The 22,738-nt window shown below is 42.6% G+C and overlaps 1 protein-coding gene and 1 non-coding gene across 6 annotated transcripts in view; both read right to left on the bottom strand.

Annotated features, from left to right (window-relative positions):
- Nucleotides 1-22,738, bottom strand: part of LOC121281880 (putative helicase MOV-10) — a 72,483-nt gene that overhangs the window by 25,014 nt on the left and 24,731 nt on the right. For all 5 annotated transcript variants that reach the window (XM_041194986.1, XM_041194984.1, XM_041194987.1 and 2 more), the window contains 3 exons: nt 21,615-21,766; nt 19,841-20,017; nt 18,965-19,112 (listed from right to left, as the gene is read on the bottom strand). In XM_041194986.1, the coding sequence (XP_041050920.1) occupies nt 18,965-19,112; nt 19,841-20,017; nt 21,615-21,766 (477 nt within the window). The remainder of the gene's footprint in view (nt 1-18,964; nt 19,113-19,840; nt 20,018-21,614; nt 21,767-22,738) is intronic.
- On the bottom strand, nt 4,782-4,900 carry LOC121282677. The gene has a single exon (XR_005944107.1). It is a non-coding gene; the product is annotated as a 5S ribosomal RNA (ribosomal RNA).

Here is a 22,738-nt window from a genome sequence, read left to right as displayed (position 1 = left end):
AAAGCTAAAGTTCAAAGACATAGTGAAACAATGGGAATTTGCATTCAAAGGGGAAAATACGTATAGAGGAACGAAGGCTGTGTATAAAGGGAGGCATTAAGATCTAACAAGTGTCAGCATCTATGCCTCAAGCTGTTTTCAAAGAACTGAAATTAAGAAAATTCACTTTGAACTCGACTGGTTCAGGGTATTGTGTCACTTTGCCTGGGTCTTTTAGAATCGGTGTGATTTACTGTTGCCTTAATGGAGGTGTAACTGAGAGTCAGATTAAGTAGGAGATTTAGAAGTTATCATAGTAGTAACTTGTAAATCTATGTATGTATTTACAGTCATTTATTCGATTAATAAATGTTTTAATCTCGTTCTGTAAAAAACCTATAAGACTTGGTGATTTTAATAGTACTGAATTCAAGGCACAAATCTCAAAATTTATACAAACTGCAAAACAAGTTGCGGCAGTTATTTCAAGTTTCCATTTGGGATTTGAACAACTCAGCATTTACCATCGGCCATGCCATAATATCAGCCATGATCTTGTTGAATAGTGGAGCAGGCTTGAAGGGCCAAATGACCTCCTCCTCCGAATTCACATACTCGTATCCCTTGACGTCATTAGTTTCCAGAAATCTAGCAATTTCTGCCTTGAACATGCTGAATGATTGAGCTTCAACAGCCCTCTAGGGTAGAGAATTCCAAAGATTCACCACCCTCTGAGTAAAGAGCTTCATCCTTATCTCGGTCCTAAATGGCCTGGCCCTTTTTCTGAGACTGTGCCCCCTGGTCCTAGACTTACCAGCCTATCCACATCTATCCTGTTGAGCCCTATAAGAATTTTGCAAGTTTCAATGAGGTCGCCTCTCATTTTTCACAACTCTAGAGAATACAGGCCTAGTTTCCTCAGTCTCTCCTAAGACAATCCCACCATCCCAAGGATCAGTCTGGTAAGCGTCCATTGCACTCCCTCGATGGCAAGTACATCCTTCCTTAGGTAAGGAGGCCAAACTGTATATATAAATGCAAGTTATTGTTGTTGTTGGTAACGTGCTGTTACCACATTATTCTGAATTACCCACCAGAAGAAACAGTTTCTATTTACCCTCGCAATTCTATTATATTAAACAAAGCAATTAGATCACCCTTAATCTTCTTTACTCAAGGATCCTGTATACTTTTTTTAAACAGGGATATTGAACTGAACGTTTGTTAGTCATATGAGAGCTGGATCCATTTCTGCATGGAATTGAGTTCACTCTACAGGTTGTTGTCTCCTGGGCTAGTTTCGTGGCTAGTGGAATCAGAACGCAATTTCCCAGATTTCTTTCCCTCCCTCCATGTCTTCCCACCCACCCCCACCAAACCCAGGTCGTTACCTGATGTTTCCCCTTTCCCAGATCACCACATGATTTTGATGGGACTGGTGAGCATTGGTGAAAAAAGAGACAGGTCGAAGCTTTTCGTCATGCACTCATCAGGACACTTGACAAGGGGAAAACAACAATTTATACTGAATGAGAAGTGTGTGCTGATTGGGTGGCAAATGGACTTGTAGACACATTGCCATGGAGAATGCACTGGTGATGATGACTGACAGTTAACTGTCAAGCATTGTTTGAAATTTAAACCAGGCAGCTTGACCCCGATTGGTCAAGGCATTGCCCTGCAAATGGCTGTCACCCATTTCATTTAGCTGAAACAGGCACAATAGGCGTATACACTCTGTCTGCAAAGAACAAAGCCCTTATATTAATATATGTAGCTTTAAGTCACACTGTGAGCTCGACAGACGACCTTAAATTGGTCATCAGCATAATTCTTAGTACACGGAGGATTATTGAGCAAACGTTATCCAATCGCAGAATCACATCCAATGTCAGACACTGTTTTGAGTTTTGCAAGCACGGGTTAGTTGGGTACGGTCTGTGTCTTGTCCATAGTGAGCAGCGGCTAGGACATGCTGTTTGATACGATATAGCCTACATACCTAGCCTCACACTGGCACTGCAATTCATACACCACATTACTCATTTGTGGGAGAGGCAGAAGGTTTCTTTGGCTTGATGGCAGCATCCTGTTAGTGGCAAATGTGTCGCTACTGTATAGCAGCAGCGTGAAACAGCTAGCTTCACCTGCTGCTCAAATTTGAGATACTTTGAGGTGACCTTCCAGGGCAATCTGAGGTAGACTGGGCACCTTTCAGGGCCAAAAGTGACAGCCTTAGGCCCGTTCATGAGATTGTGCAACATACAGCGCGAAATGATCTGATCAGGGTTGCCATTATCCCGCAGGATGTCTTTGATGCCCCTATTTCAGCATCAAGCTTGCATGGTGAGCAAATAGCTCGGACCCTATTTGCAAGTTGCTGATAAGATCAATCTTCTAGCACATGGAAATGTAAGATTCCCCCAACGTGTATATCGACCAGTGAATGTAGGCTTGCGATAGATGGTGGTAGAGAACCCACTGGCAGATTTCTCAAAGACTACATCAAGGAAATGGAGTTAATTTGACTGCCCCTTTTCAAAGGTGAGTTTGTGTGAAGGATGGAGCCCATTAAGATATAAGGAAATGATTATATGCAGCTGTAGATTTAAATTTAGCAAACATATCATCCACATATCGGAAACATGCAAGGGGTAAGAGATTGGGTGCCATTCCATCGAAGACACGGAGAGTGTTAACTGTATCAAAATCCTGGAACTCCCTGCCTAACAACACTGTGGATTTACCTGCACCACATGGACTGCAGCAGTTCAAGGTAGCAGCTCACCACCACCTTCTCAAGGGCAATTAGGGATGGGTAACAAATCCTGACCTTGCCAGTGACACTCACTTCCAGTGAAAGAATTAGAAAAATTGAGGTTAAGTACATACAGGTGGAGGGCATTGATTGGATGGTTACTTGAGCACAGATATGAAGAGACACAGTGACACAGAAATAGACTGGGGTCAGAAGATATATAACTGTAATGTTTCACTTTGTGAATAAATCTGCCCAAAGTAAAGACTGGCTCTGGTTCCTCTCTTCAACTGGCTATGAGTATAACAGAGCGAGCGCACATACAGTGAGGAACAGGCTGGATAAACCAGAGTCTCTCTCTTTTCCATTAAAGTCCTTTATGATCTTAGAGCATTTTGCTGGTTGCTTTTTTAAGAAGAATCAATTTGAATACAAAACCTGTCTTTCATACTTGGCAAGCGAAAATACTTTAAATGAAGAGGTTGACAGCTCCGAAATAGCCCCCAACAAGGAAATAAAACCTCATCATTTTCATAAACTAAGCTTATTTCCAATATGCCACTGTAGCCACTTAGAAAATCTGGTTTAATAATGTAACACATGACCTGCAAAGCATTCTAAAGCACTGGATTTTACAGCACAGAAACAGGCCATTCAGCCCAACTGGTCCATGCTGGTGTTTATACTCCACATCAGCTTCCTCCCACCCTGCATCACCTTATCCTGTCAGGACAACTTTCTATTTCTTTTTTGCTCATGCATTTATCTAGCTTCCTCACAAATGCAACTGCATCATTCATCCGATAGAGGGTTCCATGTTTCATCACTCTCTGGGTAAACAAATTTCTCCCGAATTCCTCTTTGGATTTATTAGTGACTATCTTATTTTTATGGCCCCTAGCCCACAAGTGGAAATATCTTCTATACATCCATCCTATAAAACATCTCATTGAAGGCAACAAAAACTTATATTTGTATAGCACCTTTAACAAAACAACCCAAGTGCTTCATAGGAACACTTTCAAACCAAATATGACACCGAGAAGATTAAGGAAGATGACCAAGAGCTTGGTCAAAGTTGTCACTTTAAGGAACATTTTAAGGAATGAGGAGAGGTGAAGAAGCGTGAGATTTAGGGAGGTAATTTCAGAGTTAGGGCCTAGCTGAATGCACAGCTGCCCATGGTGGAAAGATTAAAATCGGGAGTATTCAAGAAGCCAGAATTAGAGGAGCACAGATGTCTGAGGGTTAGAGGGCTGGAGAAGACAGATAGGGAAGGGGGAGGTGGGGGAATGGGCCATGGAGGGATTTGAAAACAAGGATGAGAATTTAGAAATCGAAGCATTGCTCAAGCAGGAGCCAATGTAGGTCAGCAAGCATGGGGATGATGGGTAAACAAGACTTGATGCTTTTGGATGACCTCAAAGTTACACAGGGTAGAATGTAGGGGCTGGCCAGGAGTCAAAATAGTGAAATCCTCCGTCAGGTCATCCCTCAGCTCCGCTTCTTAGAGAACAGAGTTTCTGCCGGCTCACTCTCCTGATAACTAATTATAACCTCTCCATTCTAGTACCATCCTTGTAATTTTTCTTTGTACCTTCTCCATTGCCTTGAGCAAGTGAAGAAGGATCAAGGTCGTGACAGAAAAGCTCAATTTTCTAAAAATACCTTGTGCCATCTGGGTCACCTAGCCTGAAATGAAAGCTTCAGCTGAAATCACAAAAACAGGAGAGACTGTGAAGGTGAGCAGTGAGCTTCAAAGCCTAATCGCTCCTTTGATAATGGGGCTGATGTCACAAGGCAGGTTGCAGCTGAATCAGCGAGTGTTGTACAGGCCGATTAAACTGATCGACAGCTGTGGTCCAGCTAGGGGTTGGTTAGATGGGGATTGGCAAGCATGTAACTCTTTCGAGTACAAACACGTTTCCATCTGTTTCAGATGAAGTTACATTGTTTCATAGTTTGCCATTGTGAGATTTGAACTCTTGATCATGGGGTTACAAGCCCAGTACCATAACCACTTGGCTATTTAGGCCAAGCTTAAAGCCTACTGCACCTGGTATTCCCAGGCAGTCTCCCATCCAAGTACTAACCAGGCCTGAGGCTGCTTAGCTTCCGAGATCAGACGAGATCGGGCGTTTTCAGACTAGTATGGCCGTAGGCTTGGCAAGCATGTACCTGTCCCTTCAACCTTGGATGAGCAATTACTTACATCTTTTATGTTTACAAATAAGTTTTTTTATAAATAAATTTTATTTGTGTTTACTTTTCAAAATACAAGTGGGCCCAGTGTCCATTCTTAAACCAAGAATAAGCTGAATCGTGTTTTGTTTTTGAACATCAAGGAGTCATTTAGGTCACTGAGGCAAAATTCTAAATAGTTCTCTGCAAAAGTTTTTTCCTAGAGCTTTGTTAGCACTTGCGCTGAAGGGTTTAGCGCCAAATTTTCTGAAGGGTATGTGAATGCTAAAGGAATAAATCACAGAATGGGGAGGAGGGGTCATTTCACTCAACTATTCAACACAAGTCGCACCACCACTGCCCCCTGCCCACCACCCCCCCATCCCCACAAAAATTCACGGTTAACATCAGAGATGTTAAACAGGCCTCAGGTAACACTCTCACCTCAGTCATGGGTTCAAGCCCCACTAGAGACTTGAATACCAAATTCAGGCTGACACTCCGTGTGTGGTGCTGGAGAGCTGCACTGTCAGAGGAGCCATCTTTCATACATGGTGTTAAACCATGTTTGCCCTCTCAACCAGATGTTAAGTAGCTGTGTGTACTATTTTGAACAAATTTTTTTTTCTTTGCTCTTAGGATGTGGACTTCGCTGGCCAGGCCATCATTTGTCACCTATCCCTAGTTGCCTTTGAGAAGGTGGTAGTGCCTCCGTAAACACTGCAGTCCATGTGCTGTAGGTACACCCACGGCACTACTTGGGGGTTGGGGGGGGTAGTTCGAGGATTTTGACCCAGCGACAGTTAAGGAACGGCGATATATTTCCAAGTCAGGATGATGAGTGACTTGGAGGGGAACTTCCAGGTGGTGGTGTTCCCATCTATCTGCTGCCCTTGTCCTTCTAGATAGTAGTGGTTGTGGGTTTGACAGGTGCTGTTTAAGGAGCCTTGGTGAATTCCTGCAGTGCATCTTGTAGATGGTACACACTGCTGCTACTCTGCGTCGGTGGTGCAGGGAGTGAATGTTTGTGGATGTGGTGCCAATCAAGCAGGGCTGCTTTGTCCTGAATGGTGTCGAGCTTCTTGAGTGTAGTTGGGGCTGCACTCATCCAGGCGAGTGGAAAGTATTCCATCACACTCCTGACTTGTGCCTTGTAGATAGTGGACAGGCTTTGAGAAGTCAGGTGCTGAGTTCCTCGTCAACAGGATTCCTACCTGTGGCTTGCTCTTGTAGGCAGTGCTTACTTATATGGCTAGTCCAGTTCAGTCTCTGGTCAATGGTAACCCCCCAGGATGTTGATAGTGGGGGATTCAGTGGTGGTAATGCCATTGAATGTCATGGGGCGATGGTTAGATTCCCTCTTGTTGGAGATGGTCATTGCCTGACAGTTGTGCGGTGCGAACGTTACTTGCCATTTGTCAGCCCAAGCCTGGATATTGTCCAGGTCTTGCTGCATTTGGACATGGACTGTTTCAGAACCTGAGGAGTTACAAATGGTGCTGAACATTGGGCAATCATCAGCGAACATCCCCACTTCTGACCTTATGATGGAAAGAAGGTCATTGATGAAGCAGCTGAAGATGTTTGGGCTGAGGACACTACCCTGAGGAACTCCTGCAGTGATGTCCTGGAGCTGAGATGACTGACCTCAACAACCGCAACCATCTTCCTTTGTGCTAGGTATGACTCCAACCAGTAGAGAGTATTCCCCCTGATTCCCATCGATTCCAGTTTTGCTAGGGCTCCTTGATGCCACACTCGGTCAAATGCGGCCTTGGATGTCAAGGGCAGTAAATCTCACCTCACCTTGGGAGTTCAGCTCTTTTGTCCATGTTTAAACCAAGGCTGTAATGAGGTCAGGAGCTGAGTGGCCCCTGGCAGAAACCCAAACTGGGCATCAGAGAGCAGATTATTGCTAAGCAAGTGCGATTTGATAGCACTGTTGATGACCCCTTCCATTACTTTACTGATGATCGAAAGTAGATTGATGGGACTGTAATTGGCCGGGTTGGATTTGTTCTGCTTTGTGTGTACAGGATATGCTTGGGCAATTTTCCACATAGCCGGGTGGATGCCAGTGATGTAGCTGTACTGGAACAGCTTGGCTAGGGGCGCGGCAGGTTCTGGAGCACAAGTCTTCAGTACAATTGCCGGAATCTTGTCAGGGCCCATAGCCTTTGCAGTATCCAGTGCCTTCAGCCATTTCTTGATGTCACATGGAGTGAATTGAATTGGCTGAAGACTGGCATCTGTGATGCTGGAGATGGGTCATCCACTCAGCAGTTATAGTAGATGGATCATCTACTCGACTGGCTGAGGATTGTAGCAAATGCTTCAGCCTTATTTTTTGCACTGATGTGCTGGGCTCCTCCATCATTGAGGATGGGGATATTTGTGGAGCCCCCTCCTCCATTGAGTTGTTTAATAGTCCACCGTCATTCAAGATTGGATGTGGCAGGACTGCAGAGCGTTGTGGAATCACTTAGCTCTGTCTATCACGTGCTGCCTATGCTAATTGGCACATAAGTAATCCTTGTGTTGTAGCTTCACCAGGTTGACACCTCATTTTTAGGTATGCCTGGTGCTGCTCCTGGCATATCCTCCTGCACTCTTCAGTGTTGCTTCCCTGGCTTAATGGTAATGGTAGAGTGGAGGATATGCTGGGCCATGAGGTTACAGATTGTGTTTGAGTACAATTCTGCTGCTGATACTGGCCCACAGTGCCTCATGGATGCCTAGTTCTGAGTTGTTAAATTTGTTTGAAATTTATCCCATTTATCATGATGATAATGCCACACAGCACAATAGAGGGTATCCTCAATGTGAAGGTAGGACTTTGTCTACACACGAAGGTGCGGTGGTCACTCCTACTGATCCTGTCATGGACAGCTGCATCTGTGGCAGGCAGGTTGGTGAGGATGAGGTCAAGTATGTTTTTCCCCCTCGTTGGTTCCCTCACCACCTGCTGCAGACCCAGTCTAGCAGCTATGCCCTTTAGGACTTGGCCAGCTCAGTTAGTATTGGTGCTACTGAGCCACTTTTGGTGATGGACATTGAAGTCCCCCCCACAGAGTACGTTCTACACCCTTGTCACCCTCAGTGCTTCCTCCAAATGTTGTTCAAGATGGAGGAGCACTGATTCATCAGCTGAGGGAGGGTGAAACATGGTAATCAGAAGGGGGTTTCCTTGCACATTTTTGACCTGATGTCATGAGACTTCATGGGGTCCGGAGTCGATGTTGAGGACCCCAAGGGCAAATCCCTCCCGACTGTATACCACTGTGCTGCCACCTCTGCTGGGTCTGTCCCGCCAGTGGGACAGGACATAACCAGGGATGGTGATGTCTGGGACATTATCTGTAAGGTATGATTCCGTAAGGGTGACAATGTCAGGCTGGTACTTGACCAGTCTGTGAGACAGCTCTCCCAATTTTGGCACTAGCCCCAGAAGTTGGTTAAGGAGGATTTGAGGGTCGACGTGGCTGAGATTGCCATTGTGTCTGTTATCATGATTTTCAGTAACTCTCGGCCAGCTCTGGGCACCTCAGGCCCTGGAGGCGGTGTAGAACAGGTTCACCAGAAAGTTACTGGGGCTAAAAACAGTTAAATTATGAAAACAGGTTGGTTCACTTGTTTCTAGTGATTAAGCGGGAGGGCAGGGGAGAAAATAAGATTAAGGGATTCAATAGGGTAGATAGTGAGAAATGATTTCCTTTTGTGTGGGTGTCCAGAATAAGGGGGTATAGCAGGAAGCGCTTCTTCAGTATAGGGCAAACCTGGAACTCTCTCCCACAAAAATGCTGTGGATGTTGGGGTTCAGTTTATAATTTCAAAATGGAGATTGATAGATTTTTTGATCATTAAGGGTATTAAATGTTATGGAATGAAGGCAAGCAGGTGGAGTTAAGATACATATCAGCCATGATCTAACTGGTTAGTGAAACACGGGAGATTTAGGACACAGGCAGCTCAAGAGGTTGAAGGGTCTCCTGAATTTCTGTTAGATAAGGTGTTCTGAACTCTTAAAATGTCAAAATAGTGGTCAGAGCAAGAAGAGAGAGCTGGTATGATGTTGATGTAGAAAATAACAGCAAGATGTTCAACAGTACAACAGCTTAGAGGATCAAAGGTGAATTAAGATCACTTGATGGAAATCATGTTGAAATTTTATTTCCCCAGAAGTAGGCACATGAAGATCCCTTTTTAACAAAGTGCTTCTCTGAATAACAAATTGCCACATGACTTGTTTTCAGGACAGCTGATGAACCAATTCAAAACCTAATGATTAAAGGAACTAACAGCGAAAGATATTCACGCAAACATTCAATAAGACTATGGCTGATTTGATTGTAACCTCAGCTCCAAATTTCCCTTTATCTAAAGGCTCTCAACCCTCAGAAAAGATTTCTCCTCATCTCTGTCTTAAATCGGCAATGTCAATCATAATAAGAGGTTGTGGTGGAAGAATTAATCCAGGCTGGTCTTTTGGTTCAAGCTGGTTTATTTTCAAGTGCTACTGACTTCCCAGTAGGTTCTGCACAGAGTTCCAGCTGTATCTTTTTATTCTGTTTATATGGGATAGTCAATGCCCATCACCTGTCCACAAGCATGACCCAGACCCCCCTGTCGCTTGCCATTTCAACACTCCACCTTGCTCTCATGTCCACATGTCTGTCCTTGGCCTGCTGCATTGCTCCAGTGAAGCTCAACGCAAACTGGAGGAACAGCACCTCATCTTCCGACTAGGCACTTTACAGCCTTCCGGACTGAATATTGAGTTCAACAATTTTAGGTCATGAACTCTCTGCTCCATCCCCACCCCCTTTCCAATCCCCCTCTTTTTTTTTCAATAATTTATATAGATTTTTCTTTTCCTACCTATTTCCATTATTTTTAAATACATTTCCATCCATTGTTTTATCTCTACCTTTTAGTCTATTTTGATTCCCCCCACCCCACCCCCACCAGGGCTATCTGTACCTTGCTTGTCCTGCTTTCTCTTAATTAGCACATTCCTTAGATAATATCACCACCTTCAACACCTCTTTGTCCTTTTGTCTATCTCCACCTATCACTGGCCCTCTATCCAGCTCTACCCTCCCCTCCCTTAAACCAGCTTATATTTCACCTCTTTTCTATTTTTACTTAGTTCTGTTGAAGAGTCATTCGGACTCGAAACGTTAACTGTGTTCCCTTCCGCAGATACTGCCAGACCTGCTGAGTTTTTCCAGGTATTTTTATTTTTGTTTTGGATTTCCAGCATCTGCAGTTTTTTGCTTTTATCTTAATGCCCATCACCTGCTTAACTAGTAATTGTCATTTTTAACAAGGTGACTTCCATTCAGTGTGATTATTTATACATTGACATATTCCCCTCTTTTCTAAATTAAAACTTTGAAAAACATTAAAGAATATTTTTGAAACAAACAGAAGGAAATAATGTCATGTATTTCCACATCATTAGTTCCCCTATTTCCTTTACCTATATATATATGTAAACAATTATAAAACAAAACATTTTGTTATAACATTATAACAGAAGACACCCCTCTTCCAATACATTTAATAATTTCTTAGAGCAGGCACTTTTTTGTAAAACAGTCTGAAAGTTGTTGACTTGTGTCAATCCATTATATCTTAGAGGTCTCTCTTCTCTCTAACATTTCTTTTATGCTGGCCAGGTCTATTCTTAGCCTTTTTTCAGTGACACTTTTCATGGAATGAACGTTATCCCACAGAGACCGGTTATTCACATAACATTCCATGGGTAAACTTTTCTCGCATTGCCCATTATATATGATATACCTGTCAGTATATTGTGTAAGTAAACCCCCGTATCTAATACTTCTACTAAGGCCAGTGTTTCAGCAGCGAAGGTGCTTTTCACCACCCTTTTTATTTTTTTGGCCTCCCAAGTCAGTGGGCAACATTTATCATTCTTTCCCACCAAGAATATGATAAATCCTGCTGTGCTAGAGTACCTATCTGGAAGATTGGCATGTGGAACATCGCTAAAAATGACCAAACTCACATCTTCTGGATCACCTAAGGCTGGAAACTTGAGCACACATCTCTCAGAATTTAATATTGCTCGTGTTTTATTTGCTCTCAGCACTTCCTCAACTGTAGCATGTTTCATCATGGTACTCAGCTCCAGCACATCATCATGAGCATCAGGCCTGGTTTGATCGCACAACCAGTTCAACTGCCCAGACTTCTCAACTGTTCCATTTCTTCCTTCACTGGAGGAGGATCTAATCAGAGTTATTGGGATATGATTAACATTTTCTAGATAAGATTATTGATTCAATGTCACTCCTAACTTGCTCTGTTAATGTCTAAACCTATCTATTTAAAGGCTCCTGAAGCCTGAATTCTGACCTTGAATTCCTTCTTTATCTTCTCAGTTACCCTCGATTCTACACATTCTCCCCACAGGAAATCATCAACATACATGATAAAGATTCCTGCTAGTTTCTCCTTATGGCACCAGTAGAACACCGTGGGATCTGCCTTTAACTGAATGCAACCTGTTTTCAACAGGACAGACCTCATGTAAAAATACCAAGCTCTTCATGCATCATTCAATCCATAAACACACTTGTTCAACTTCCATAGCTTTCCTTCTATATCCCCGGCTTCTTTGGGTGGTTTCAAAAAGAACTTCCTTATGAAACTTCTCCCCGCTGTAAAAACACAGCCTTTATATCAATTGATTTGCACTCCCAGCATAGGATGCCAAAATAGCTAAAAAAAAATCTTCAAACTCACTTACCCCGCAGTAGGCGAGTCCACTCTGACATCCTAATCTCAGAGTAGCTCTTCGAAGCCTCAGGCTACTAGTCTCGCTTTAGCCTTTTACGTGCCATCTGGGAGTATCTGTTCTATACAGAATCATCTGAGAGATAAAGCTGGTTGTCCTCTCAGGTATTTCAGAATGTACCCCAAATTCCCTCCAACTTTCTAACTCTTTCCATTTGGTTCCTTTATCAGCTTATTTTCCAATTTATTAGCAACTACTAGAATCTCTGTCTTAAGAACTTCTACTCTTATTGAGATTCTTTAGCTTGCTATCTAGTCATCGTTCTTGTTAAGCTACGGACTCTACTCACATTCCTCTCCCTTTCTGGATTGCTACTATATGATCTTTGTCCCATGTAAGCAGAACCCTGTTTGCATGTCCATGACTTTTTTTTTCTAGGATCACGACCACTTTCAGATCCACTATCAGAACTCATACTACACTTCCTGAGTTTCCACATCTTTACCTCGGTTTGCCAATCGATAGATCTGGTCTGCTGTCCTTCACCCTGCACGTTTAGCCAATGTTTGTATTAACCAGTGGCCTTTCCTGCTCTCCACATAATGCTGGCATCCCTCCACACACTGGTCCCTTCTGGCATGTATTTTGTTCCTACTTTGAGTAGTTGCCCTTTTGGACGAATAGCATTGTCCTGTGCCTGGGTGTTACTTTGTTCATAGTCAGTCAACCCTGTATCTGCCATCGTCTGCTCCTCATAACTATCCAGTGTGTGTGTACGTGAAGTGCATGGTGCTTCCTCACGTTCTATGTCCTGTTCAGAACCTGTAAAGGTATAGTCATTGCCAATTAACCGTGAAGAATGTACCCTAACAGTTTGATTGCCGTGTTGCACAATTACTACCTTCCCATCACTCCCTATTACCTTGCCAGGTTCTTTCCATTCTTTCTGGCCTTCCCTTTCATAATATACCATGTCCCCTTGTCTAAACTGCATTTCCGATGGTCTTATGTGGTGCCGTAGGGTCCGCCAAATTTTCTCCGAAACCTCAGCTTAATTAACGCTTTTCAGCCCACATGCAAAGCATTCAGATGAACAGAAAAAGGTGGAGCTAATGCTAGTCCCTTCTAGAGCAGGGGATAGCATCTGACAACACTGAAGGTAACTTCGGATTTCTTCCGTACACAAGCTGGGGGGCTGGGGTGACTGTACCTCCCCCCCAACCATTTGCAGAGTTCTTCATGTGCACCGCCTATGCTAGCGCCTTTGCAATCTGGTTCATCAGCCAATATTTTATGTAATATGTCATCTATTACCATATGGTTTCTTTTACAAAGACCATTACTAAACAGGTTCTCAGCTGCAGTGCGCATAACTACGATATTTAAATTTTCACACATATATCTCGAAATTCCTCAATGGCAAATTCCCCACCATTATCTGTGAGGGACTTTGTAATTTGTTGGTTTGTCTAATCCTGTTCCTACCCATTCCTCCATGACCTTAGCAACAACGGTCCTTTTGGCTTTACTATGCATCACAGTGGATAGGCTAAATCTGATTGCCATATCTATGAAGTGTAGTAAAAAAATACCCCAATCCTTGTCCCAAACTTTCAAGTCCATTGTCACTGCATCGTTAAACTCCCTGGCTAGTGGCAACTCACAACAGGATGCAGTGGTGTCTTAAGATATTTAAGGCAAAGTTCACACTGAACAGTGATTTGCTCAATAAAGGTCATCATATCCTTTATCAATCACCCCCGCATCTCGAAGAAGAGTCTTCAGTTTCTGTGGTGCCGGATGTGCAACCTGTCTTTATGTAATTTCCAAATGATCTTTTTGTCCACCAAATTCTCATTCTCAGCAGTCAACAAAACTTCATGAACTTAATGAGGAGAAATCTCTAGCTTCCTTAGTGGCAAGCAGGAATGGCTCGACCAAGTAAAATGTAGATCCATATTTTTTCCCAAACACGACTGCTCTATCATTCTTCATATCTAGAGTCATCTGAGTCTCCTTCATCACAGATCGACTTAACAATAGCAGTATCTCGCTAGAAACCACATCAGTACTGATAAACAGATTGACCCCTGCTATCTTACAAGGGAGGACTGCCCGTTTGGAGGACGTTAATGTATTGTCATCTCTGAACCTGAAGCAGGTAGAGCGTTCATATTCCTTGACCTTCCGCTGGTCTGTCTCATTGAGACACTCCAGATAGCAGTCTAGCCTGTCCATGTCGCACACCGTGCAAGTGCTAGGAGTGCCACTGTCCAGAGCTGCACAGTTGAAAGACTCTACCATCAAGATACTCATCACCGGATTCAAACTCAGTACTCGATACAATTCCATCACGGCAGTCACCGTCATCATTTTCAGTTTCAGATGAATCAGTCTCCTGGGTCACTTCAAAAACACGATTCCTTCACTGTGGGCAGATCATCACACAACGATACTGGGAATCACATCAAAAACACCAATTAACCATTCCCCATGCATTTTTTGTGATTAAACACCTATGGTCACCATCCCAGACACGATTTTTGTCCCGACTCTTAAATTGGCTAGGGTTATGACTATTTCCAGACCTCTTTTCATTAACCCCATCTTTGTATTGGAATCTTCGTCTAATATTTGGTCGACTGTGAAATTCGGTCACCGTTGAATCCTCTATACTCTGTTTTACAGCAGAGTTGTTCACATTTGCTAAGAAAGTGGCAGGGAACAACTATTCCCCAGAAATTTTTTTTAGGGCAGCAGCCATTTGATCTAGAAGAGATTCTTTCCCCCGGAATTGAACCCCTTATAGTTCTAAAAGGCTATCAACATGGGAAATGCAAGCACGGTCCAGTAATTTAAATGCCAATGCTGATTCCGGAATTTCAAGTTCAAATCTCTGGTACCATTTATCAAAATCCATGATATATTCTTCCATGGGCTGATCATCTGATTTCCTAAACCTATCAACGGTCCAAGCTTCATACACGTCCAATAACTGATCCTTTTTGTAAAACTTATCCAAAAATTGTAGCAGAAGGTTCAATCCCTCTTCACAATCCAAATCATCCACTTTCCAATCTGACAATACTTTACTCCTTATCTTACTTTTGGCTGGTAATGATAACACCAAAGCCATACCTTGCTTCTTCCGGGGTATGGAAGTAACCCCGGTCCACATTTCAACTTCAGCCTTCCATTGCTGATAAGGTTCAGAGTCAGAAAAAAATTGCTGGATAGTCAAAGCTTATGATTTTGCGCCATCCTTCCGCCATTCTGTAAACTTAAATTGTCAGCAATAGTACATTTCTTTTCCCTCAGAGGACTGAGACGGAAATCTTCATATACAGCAATCAATCAGCAAAGCTTAAAGTTCATTCTCTGCTACTACGTTAATCACAATAAGAGGTTGTAACTCTTTCGAGTACAAACATGTTTCCATCTGTTCCTATTCAGATGAAGTTACATTGTTTCATAGTTTGCCATTGTGAGATTTGAACTCTTGATCTTGGGGTTACAAGCCCAGTACCATAACCACTTGGCTATTTAGGCCAAGCCGTTAAGAAGATGTAACTCTTTCGAGTACAAACACGTTTCCATCTGTTCCTATTCAGATGAAGTTACATTGTTTCATAGTTCGCCAATGTGAGATTAGAATTCTTGATACTCTTTTGAGTAAACCTGTTTCCATCTGTTTCAGATGAAGTTACATTGTTTCATAGTTTACCATTGTGAGATTTGAACTCTTGATCTTGGGGTTACAAGACCAGTACCATAACCACTTGGCTATTTAGGCCAAGCCGTTAAGAAGATGTAACTCTTTCGAGTACAAACACGTTTCCATCTGTTCCTATTCAGATGAAGTTACATTGTTTCATAGTTTGCCATTGTGAGATTTGAACTCTTGATACTCTTTCGAGTACAAACCTGTTTCCATCTGTTTCAGATGAAGTCACATTGTTCCATAGTTTGCCACTGTGAGATTTGAACTCTTGATACTCTTTTTTGAGTAAACATGTTTCCATCTGTTTCAGATGAAGTTACATTGTTTCATAGTTTGCCATTGTGAGATTTGAACTCTTGATCTGGGGGTTACAAGACCAGTACCATAACCACTTGGCTATTTAGGCCAAGCCGTTAAGAAGATGTAACTCTTTCGAGTACAAACACGTTTCCATCTGTTCCTATTCAGATGAAGTTACATTGTTTCATAGTTTGCCATTGTGAGATTTGAACTCTTGATACTCTTTCGAGTACAAACCTGTTTCCATCTGTTTCAGATGAAGTCACATTGTTCCATAGTTTGCCATTGTGAGATTTGAACTCTTGATCTTGGGGTTACAAGCCCAGTACCATAACCACTTGGCTATTTAGGCCAAGCTCAAAATAAGAGGTTGTAGTGGAAGAATTAATCCAGGCTGGTCTTTTTTTCAAGACAACTCCTCAGTGCTACGACTTCCAAGTAGCTTCCACACAAAGTGCTCCAGCTGTACCTTTTTATTCTGTTTAGATGGGATAATCAATGCCCATCACCTGTTTAGCTAGCAATTGTCTTTAACAAGGTGATTGCCATGCAGTGTGATTATTTATATATGGACAGGCAATCGATTATTTTTAAACAGTGACCCCTATTTCTAGATTCCCCCACAAGAGGAAACATCCTCTCCACATCCACCTTCTCAAGACCCCTCAGGATCTTAAGGGTTTCAATCAAGTCACCTTTTACTCTCCTAAACTCCAACAGATACAAGCCTAGCCTGTCCACCCTTTCCTCCTAAGAGAACCCACCCCATTTCAGGTATTAATCTAATAAAAGCAAAATACTGCAATGCTGAAAATCTGAAATCAAAGCAGAAAATGCTGGAAAAACTCAGGAGGTCTGACAGCATCTGTGGAGAGAGAAACAGAGTTTAGGTTTCGAGTCTGTATGACCCTCCAGAGCTCTGAAGGGTCATACAGACTCGAAACATTAACTCTGTTTCTCTCTCCACAGATGCTGTCAGACCTCCTGAGTTTTTCCAGCATTTTCTGCTTTTGTTATTGTTATTTATTACTCTAGTAAACCTTCTCTGAACTGCTTCCAACACATTTACAACTTCCCTTAAATAAGGAGACCAATACTGTACACAGTACTTCAGATGTGGTCTCACCTGTACGACTTGAGCATAACCTCTCTACTTTTGAAATCAATTCCTCTCGCAATAAATGATAACATTCTATTAGCTTTCCTAATCACTTGCTGTAGCAGCATACTAACCTTTTGTGATTCATGCACTAGGACACCCAGGTCCCTCTGAATTTCAGAGCTCTGCAATCTCTCACCATTTAGATAATATGCTTTTTTTTTTATTTTTCCTGCCAAAATAGACAATTTCACATTTTCCCCACATAATACTGTTTTCCAGATCCTTGCCCACTCAATTAACCTACCAATATCCCTTGTAGCCTCCTTATGCCCTCTAATCAACTTACTTTCTTTCCTTTGTGCCATCAGCAAATTTAGCGACCATACTCAAGTCCCTTCATCCAAGTCATTTATATAAATTGTAACAAGTTGAGGCCCCAGCACTGTGGTACGCCACTCGCTCATCTTGCCAAACAGAAAATGACCTATTAATGGCTACCCCATTTCCTGTTAGCTAGCCAATCTCTTACCCATGCCAATATATTACCCATTACACCATGAGTTTTTATTTTCTAGAATAACCTTTGATATGGCGCCTTATCAAATGCCTTCTGGAAATGCAAGTACAGTACATCCACCAGTTCCCCTTTATCCACAGCACATGTCACTTCTTCAAAGAACTCCAATAAATTGGTTAAACATGATTTATTTTCATAAAACCATGTTGACTCTGCACGATTACCTTGCATTTATCTAAGTGCCCTGCTATGACATCTTTAATAATAGCTTCTAACATTTTCCTTATGATAGATATTAAGCTAACTGGTCTGTAGTTTCCTGCTTTCTGTCTCCCTCCCTTTTTGAATAAGGAGTTACATTTGCTATTTTCCAATCTAATGGAACCTTCCCCGAGCCTAGGGAATTTTGGAAAATTAAAACCAATGCATCAACTATCTCATGAGCAACTTCTTTTAAGGCCCTGGGATGAAGTCCATCATGTCCCAGGGACTTGTCAGCCTGCAGCTCCAACAATTTGCTCAGTTTAGTACCACTTACCTAGTGGTTGTAATTTTCCCTGCGTTCTTCCCTCCCTTCCATTTCCTGATTTACAGTTACTTCTGGGATAATATTTGTACCCACTATAGAGAAAACCGATACAAGATACATATTCAATTATCTTCCATCTCCTGATTTTCCATTATTAATTCCCCAGACTCACTTTCTATGGGACCAATGCTTACTTTGTTAACTACTTCAAGATATCAATAACAACTCTTACTACCTGTTTTTATATATCTAGCTAGCTATCTCTCATACTCTAATTTTTCCCTCTTTATTAATCTTTTAGTCATTCTTTGCTGTTTTTTATATTCTGTCCAATCTTCTGGCCTGCCACCTGTCTTTGCACAATTATATGCTTTTTCTTTAAATTTGATATAATCTTTAATTTTTCTCGTTGACCACAGATGGTGGGTCCTTCCCTTGGAGTTTTTTCTCCCTCACTGGAATGTATCTATTCTAAAATATCCCATTAATTGTCTGCCAATGCATCTCTATTGACCTATGCCCTAACCTAATTGGACAGTTAACTTTAGCTAGCTCTACTGTCATGCCCTCATAATTGTCCTTATCCACTCTTCTCTCCCTCAAACTGAATGTAAAATTCAACCATATTATGATCGCTGCTACCTAGAGGCACATTCACTAGGAGGTCACTAATTAATCCCATCTTGTTGCACAATATCAGGTCTAGTGTAGCCTGCTCACAGCAAGAATAGTTCCTGAACCTAGAACGCTAATCTTTTGCATCAAATCTGGACAGCTGAGGTGTCGACAATATCATTGATAGAAAGGAAGTGCTGGAGGAAAAGATGACTGATGTCCAGCCATTTCCCAATAACTACTCAAAGCTAGAACGTCACTTTTAAAATTAGACAGATCATGATCCATCGGTGATATGTTTTGGGGAAAGGGAGGGGGCAGGTGGGGAAAGGAAATAAAAATGAGATAAACAGAGAACAGGGTGAAACTTGACTAGGCCAATAGGGGGGTGTGCAGTGGTCTCAGAGTCACCACCATTCACTTCCCACCTTCCTTGATTTCCAGGCAGAAAATTCTAAGTAGCTGAAACATGTCAGGTTTTGGAAATGACACTTGGTACCTGTTTAATAGCTTCCACGATAGTGACTGTTTTCCCGGTTCCTGGGGGGCCAAAAACCAGGTATGGTGCAGGTCTGGAGAGCCCAGACACAATGCAATTGACAGCAGTGGCCTGTTCCGGATTGTTCTCGAGGGACCGATCGTAAAACCTTTTTAAAAAAATTTAAAAACAGAACATTCATGCAGAAATAAATGGCCATCAGGTTCAACATTCATATACCTAACGGAGCTAAACTCAACTGCAATGTCTCCACTCAATTCTTCAATCCTTTAGCAAAAAAAAAAGTTTAATTTAAAAAATAGTTCTATTCTGGAAGGCAAATTCTCTCAGACACAAAAACAGGCCATTCAGCCCAACTGACTTATAGAATGGTTTATAATTCACACCAGCCTCTTCCCACCCAGCTAGCATCTCCTTCCGTTCCTTTCTCTCTCATGTTCATCTAACTTCCCCTTAAATACCATTCGCCCGAACCACTCTGTAGTAGAGTTCTCATTCTCACCATTCTCTGGGTAAAGAAATTTCTCCCGAATTTCTCACTGCATTTAATTAGTGACCATCTTCACGTGATGATCCTATTTTTTGGCCTCCTGCACAAGTGGAAACATCTTCTCTACATCTACCAGTCCAAACCCTTCCATAATTTTAATGACCTCTATCAGATCACCCTTCAGTCTCCTCTTTTCCAGAGGAGATCGTCAGCCTGGTCAATCTTTCCCGAAAGTCAGAACCTCTCACTTGAGGCATCAACTTCCAAATGAGCGAGCACTAACCAGGCCTCGATGAGCCGAAATAAAGCTCGAGGCTGTCCTTGCCCACCTCATCCCCCACTAACCTCCCAAGTTAAAGCCGATGGATTTTGCTTGGTTTACTCACGTCAAGTTTTTCTCAAAAGAGTGAATGCATTTTTTGGCTGAAGAAACGGGGAAGAGCATATCCTTCAGGTTGGTGTCCTTCGCTAATTGTGCAGCTCGGTGTTGTAACCGCAACGGTGTTCGGTTAAATGTGAATGAGACGTTAAATTTCAGCTTATTTATAAAAGCAGCCACCAGCCTGGAGGAATAAAAACGTTAAGTTATCAGGGTTACTCTGAGGTCCTGTCAGCTTATTATTTTATCAACTTTCCCCACCTTCTTCAACTGGGAAGGGGCTCCCTCGTGAAATATCATTTTTTTTTTTTAAATCATGTTCCCAACCTGCAGTCAGTCACTAAGGATGCCAGTCAGTGTGGGAATAACACAAACCAGCGAGCAGGGTACAGACATTCCAACCTTGGTCGAGTTTGATGATCTCAGACAAACAGTTTCAGCTCAGAAATCCTGGATGCGGGAGAATAAAACTCGGCCAAGGCACTGCTTTGAAACCTGTCAATTGGGAATCAGTGGATAAGGTGGGATCACCCATGACTCTGGCTGATGGGTTCAATGTTTAAGGTGCGAGATCCCCGGTTCAAATCACTACATGGCAAATTATGAAATTGAAAACACCACAAAGTGCATCCTACCTTCAGCTCAGAAACAAGTCATTCAGACCAGCCGGTCTGTGCTGTTTATCCTCTCACCCTACCAGCACATCCCTCTATTACTTTCTCCCTCATGCGTTTATTCAGCTTCCCATTGAATGCATCTATGCTATTCATCTCAGCCACTCCATGTTCCAAATTCTCACCATTTTTTCAGTAAGTTTCTCCTGAAATCACTATTGGATTTATTAGCAACTATCCGATACTTATGGACTCTCCCACAAGTGGAAACATCTTCTCCACCTCTACCCCCTCAAATCCTTTCATACTGTTAAGGACCTCTCTCTCAGGTCTCCTCTCTAGAGGACCAGCCTGTTCAATCTTTCCCGATTGTTATAACCTCTCAGTTTGAGTAAATTCTAGTAAATCTTCTGCACACTTTTTCCAGTGCCTCTATATCCTTTTGATAACATGGGGATCAGGGCAGTTCACAAATTTACACCAAGTATGGTCTAACCAAGGTTCATTACAAGATTAACATAGCTTCTCTGCTTTTCAGTTTTATCCTTCTAAAAATTAACCTCAGTGCTTTATATGATTTTTTTAAAAATGATCTTATTAAACTGCATTCATATGGATTTGTGTAAGTGTGCCTGCAGGTCCCTTGGTTCCTCTACCCCAGTTAGAAACTTGGTTTTCCAAATGTTTCTGGCCTCCTCTTCTTGCCAAAATGTGCTCAACACTTGAACATACTGAAATTAACTTGTCATTTACACAGCCATTCGGAAAGTTTATTAATGTCTTTCTATATTTTGTCACACTTCCTTTGGATTAATTACACTCCCTAGTTTCGTGATTAATCTGATCGTGTGTGAGAGCTGGTGCCAGAAATCCCAACCGGGTCACCGACATCCTTGATGGAAGGGAACCTGCCAAAGTCACTAGCCTGGTCAGGCCCATGTTTTAAAAATTTTTTTCTTTCATGGGACCTGGATGTTGCCAGCAAAGCCAGCATTTGTTGCCCATCCCCAATGCCCTGGAACTGAGAGGAATGCGAGGCCATTTCAGAAGGCAGTTATGTCCTGTCGTCTGCAGCTTGTGGCTGCTCGACTAACCCTTCCCCCACTAGAGATGTGGGTGACAGGGATCCCTGGACACAACTCGTCGGGGAAATCTTTCAATACTTACTTTTTGGAAAAGCCCAGCTTCACTTTCTCCAGCTCCACTGCGTGGACATAGCCCTTGTAACGTGTGATTGGTTCCCCCGGATCATCACTCTTCGACACGAACAAGTGGTCCCCTCGGAGCACAGACGGCCTGTTCTCAGCAACACCAGGAACCTGCCAAGGTCAGGAGGGAGGAATCGGAAAGATCCCATGGTCACAAATCCAACCAGAGTCCAGCAAATTCTAGAGCTTGTCCTATTGGCTGAAATCAACCTACACGGAATAAGTCTAAACCTGCAACCTTCTAGGCCACTAGGACTTGTTCCCACACCGAGCTGCCTAGCTCCTGGCTGCTGTGACTCAGTGCCACACTGAGCGGTGTAGCTCCTGGCCAGTGCAGGTCAGCCCACCACAGTAACTGGTCTATCTCCTGGCTGGTGAAGCTCAAAGCCATAGTGACTGCTCGGCTCAGTGCCAGAAGTCACCTGATGTGTATTTTTTTGTAGACGCTACCAATCACAGGAGGTTAGGATTAAAATATGAGGACAGGTTTCATAAACTAGGCTTGTATTCACTTGAGTATGGAATATTCAGGGATGATCTAATTAAGTATTGCTGAAAAAAGACGTTGTCAAAGCTTTTTGTCTAGAACTCATCAGGACAATTCACAAGAATACACAAATGTAAAGGGAACAACAATTTATGCTTCATGAGAGCACTGATTGGTTTGCAAGTGGAGGCGTTGTCATGGAGAATGAACTAATTAACTGATGAACGACTGCTAACTGCCAAGCTTGTTTAAATTTACACCAGGCAGTTTGACACTGATTGGTCAAGACATTGCCCTGGGGAATGAACCAGAGAATGGCTGTCACCTATTTTGTTTAGTTGAAACAGGCACAACGTGTGCACATATTCAGTCTGCAAAGAACAGGGCCCAGTGTATTAATATATGCAGCTTCTAGCACGCATAAGTGAGCCACACTACGAGCCCGACTGACAATCTTAAATTGGCTCTCAAGTGTAATCCTTAAGACAATCAGGATTGTTTAGCAAATAGTGTCCAATCGAGGACTGGCTCTAATGTTGCACACTATGTTTTGAGTTTTGCAAGCACAGGCTGGTTAGGTATGGTCAGTACTTTGC

This window comes from Carcharodon carcharias, chromosome 9 (assembly GCF_017639515.1).
Source record: "Carcharodon carcharias isolate sCarCar2 chromosome 9, sCarCar2.pri, whole genome shotgun sequence".
Taxonomy (NCBI): Eukaryota; Metazoa; Chordata; class Chondrichthyes; order Lamniformes; family Lamnidae; genus Carcharodon; species Carcharodon carcharias.
Note: the sequence above shows the minus strand (reverse complement) of the source record. Positions and strands in the feature narration are given on the sequence as shown.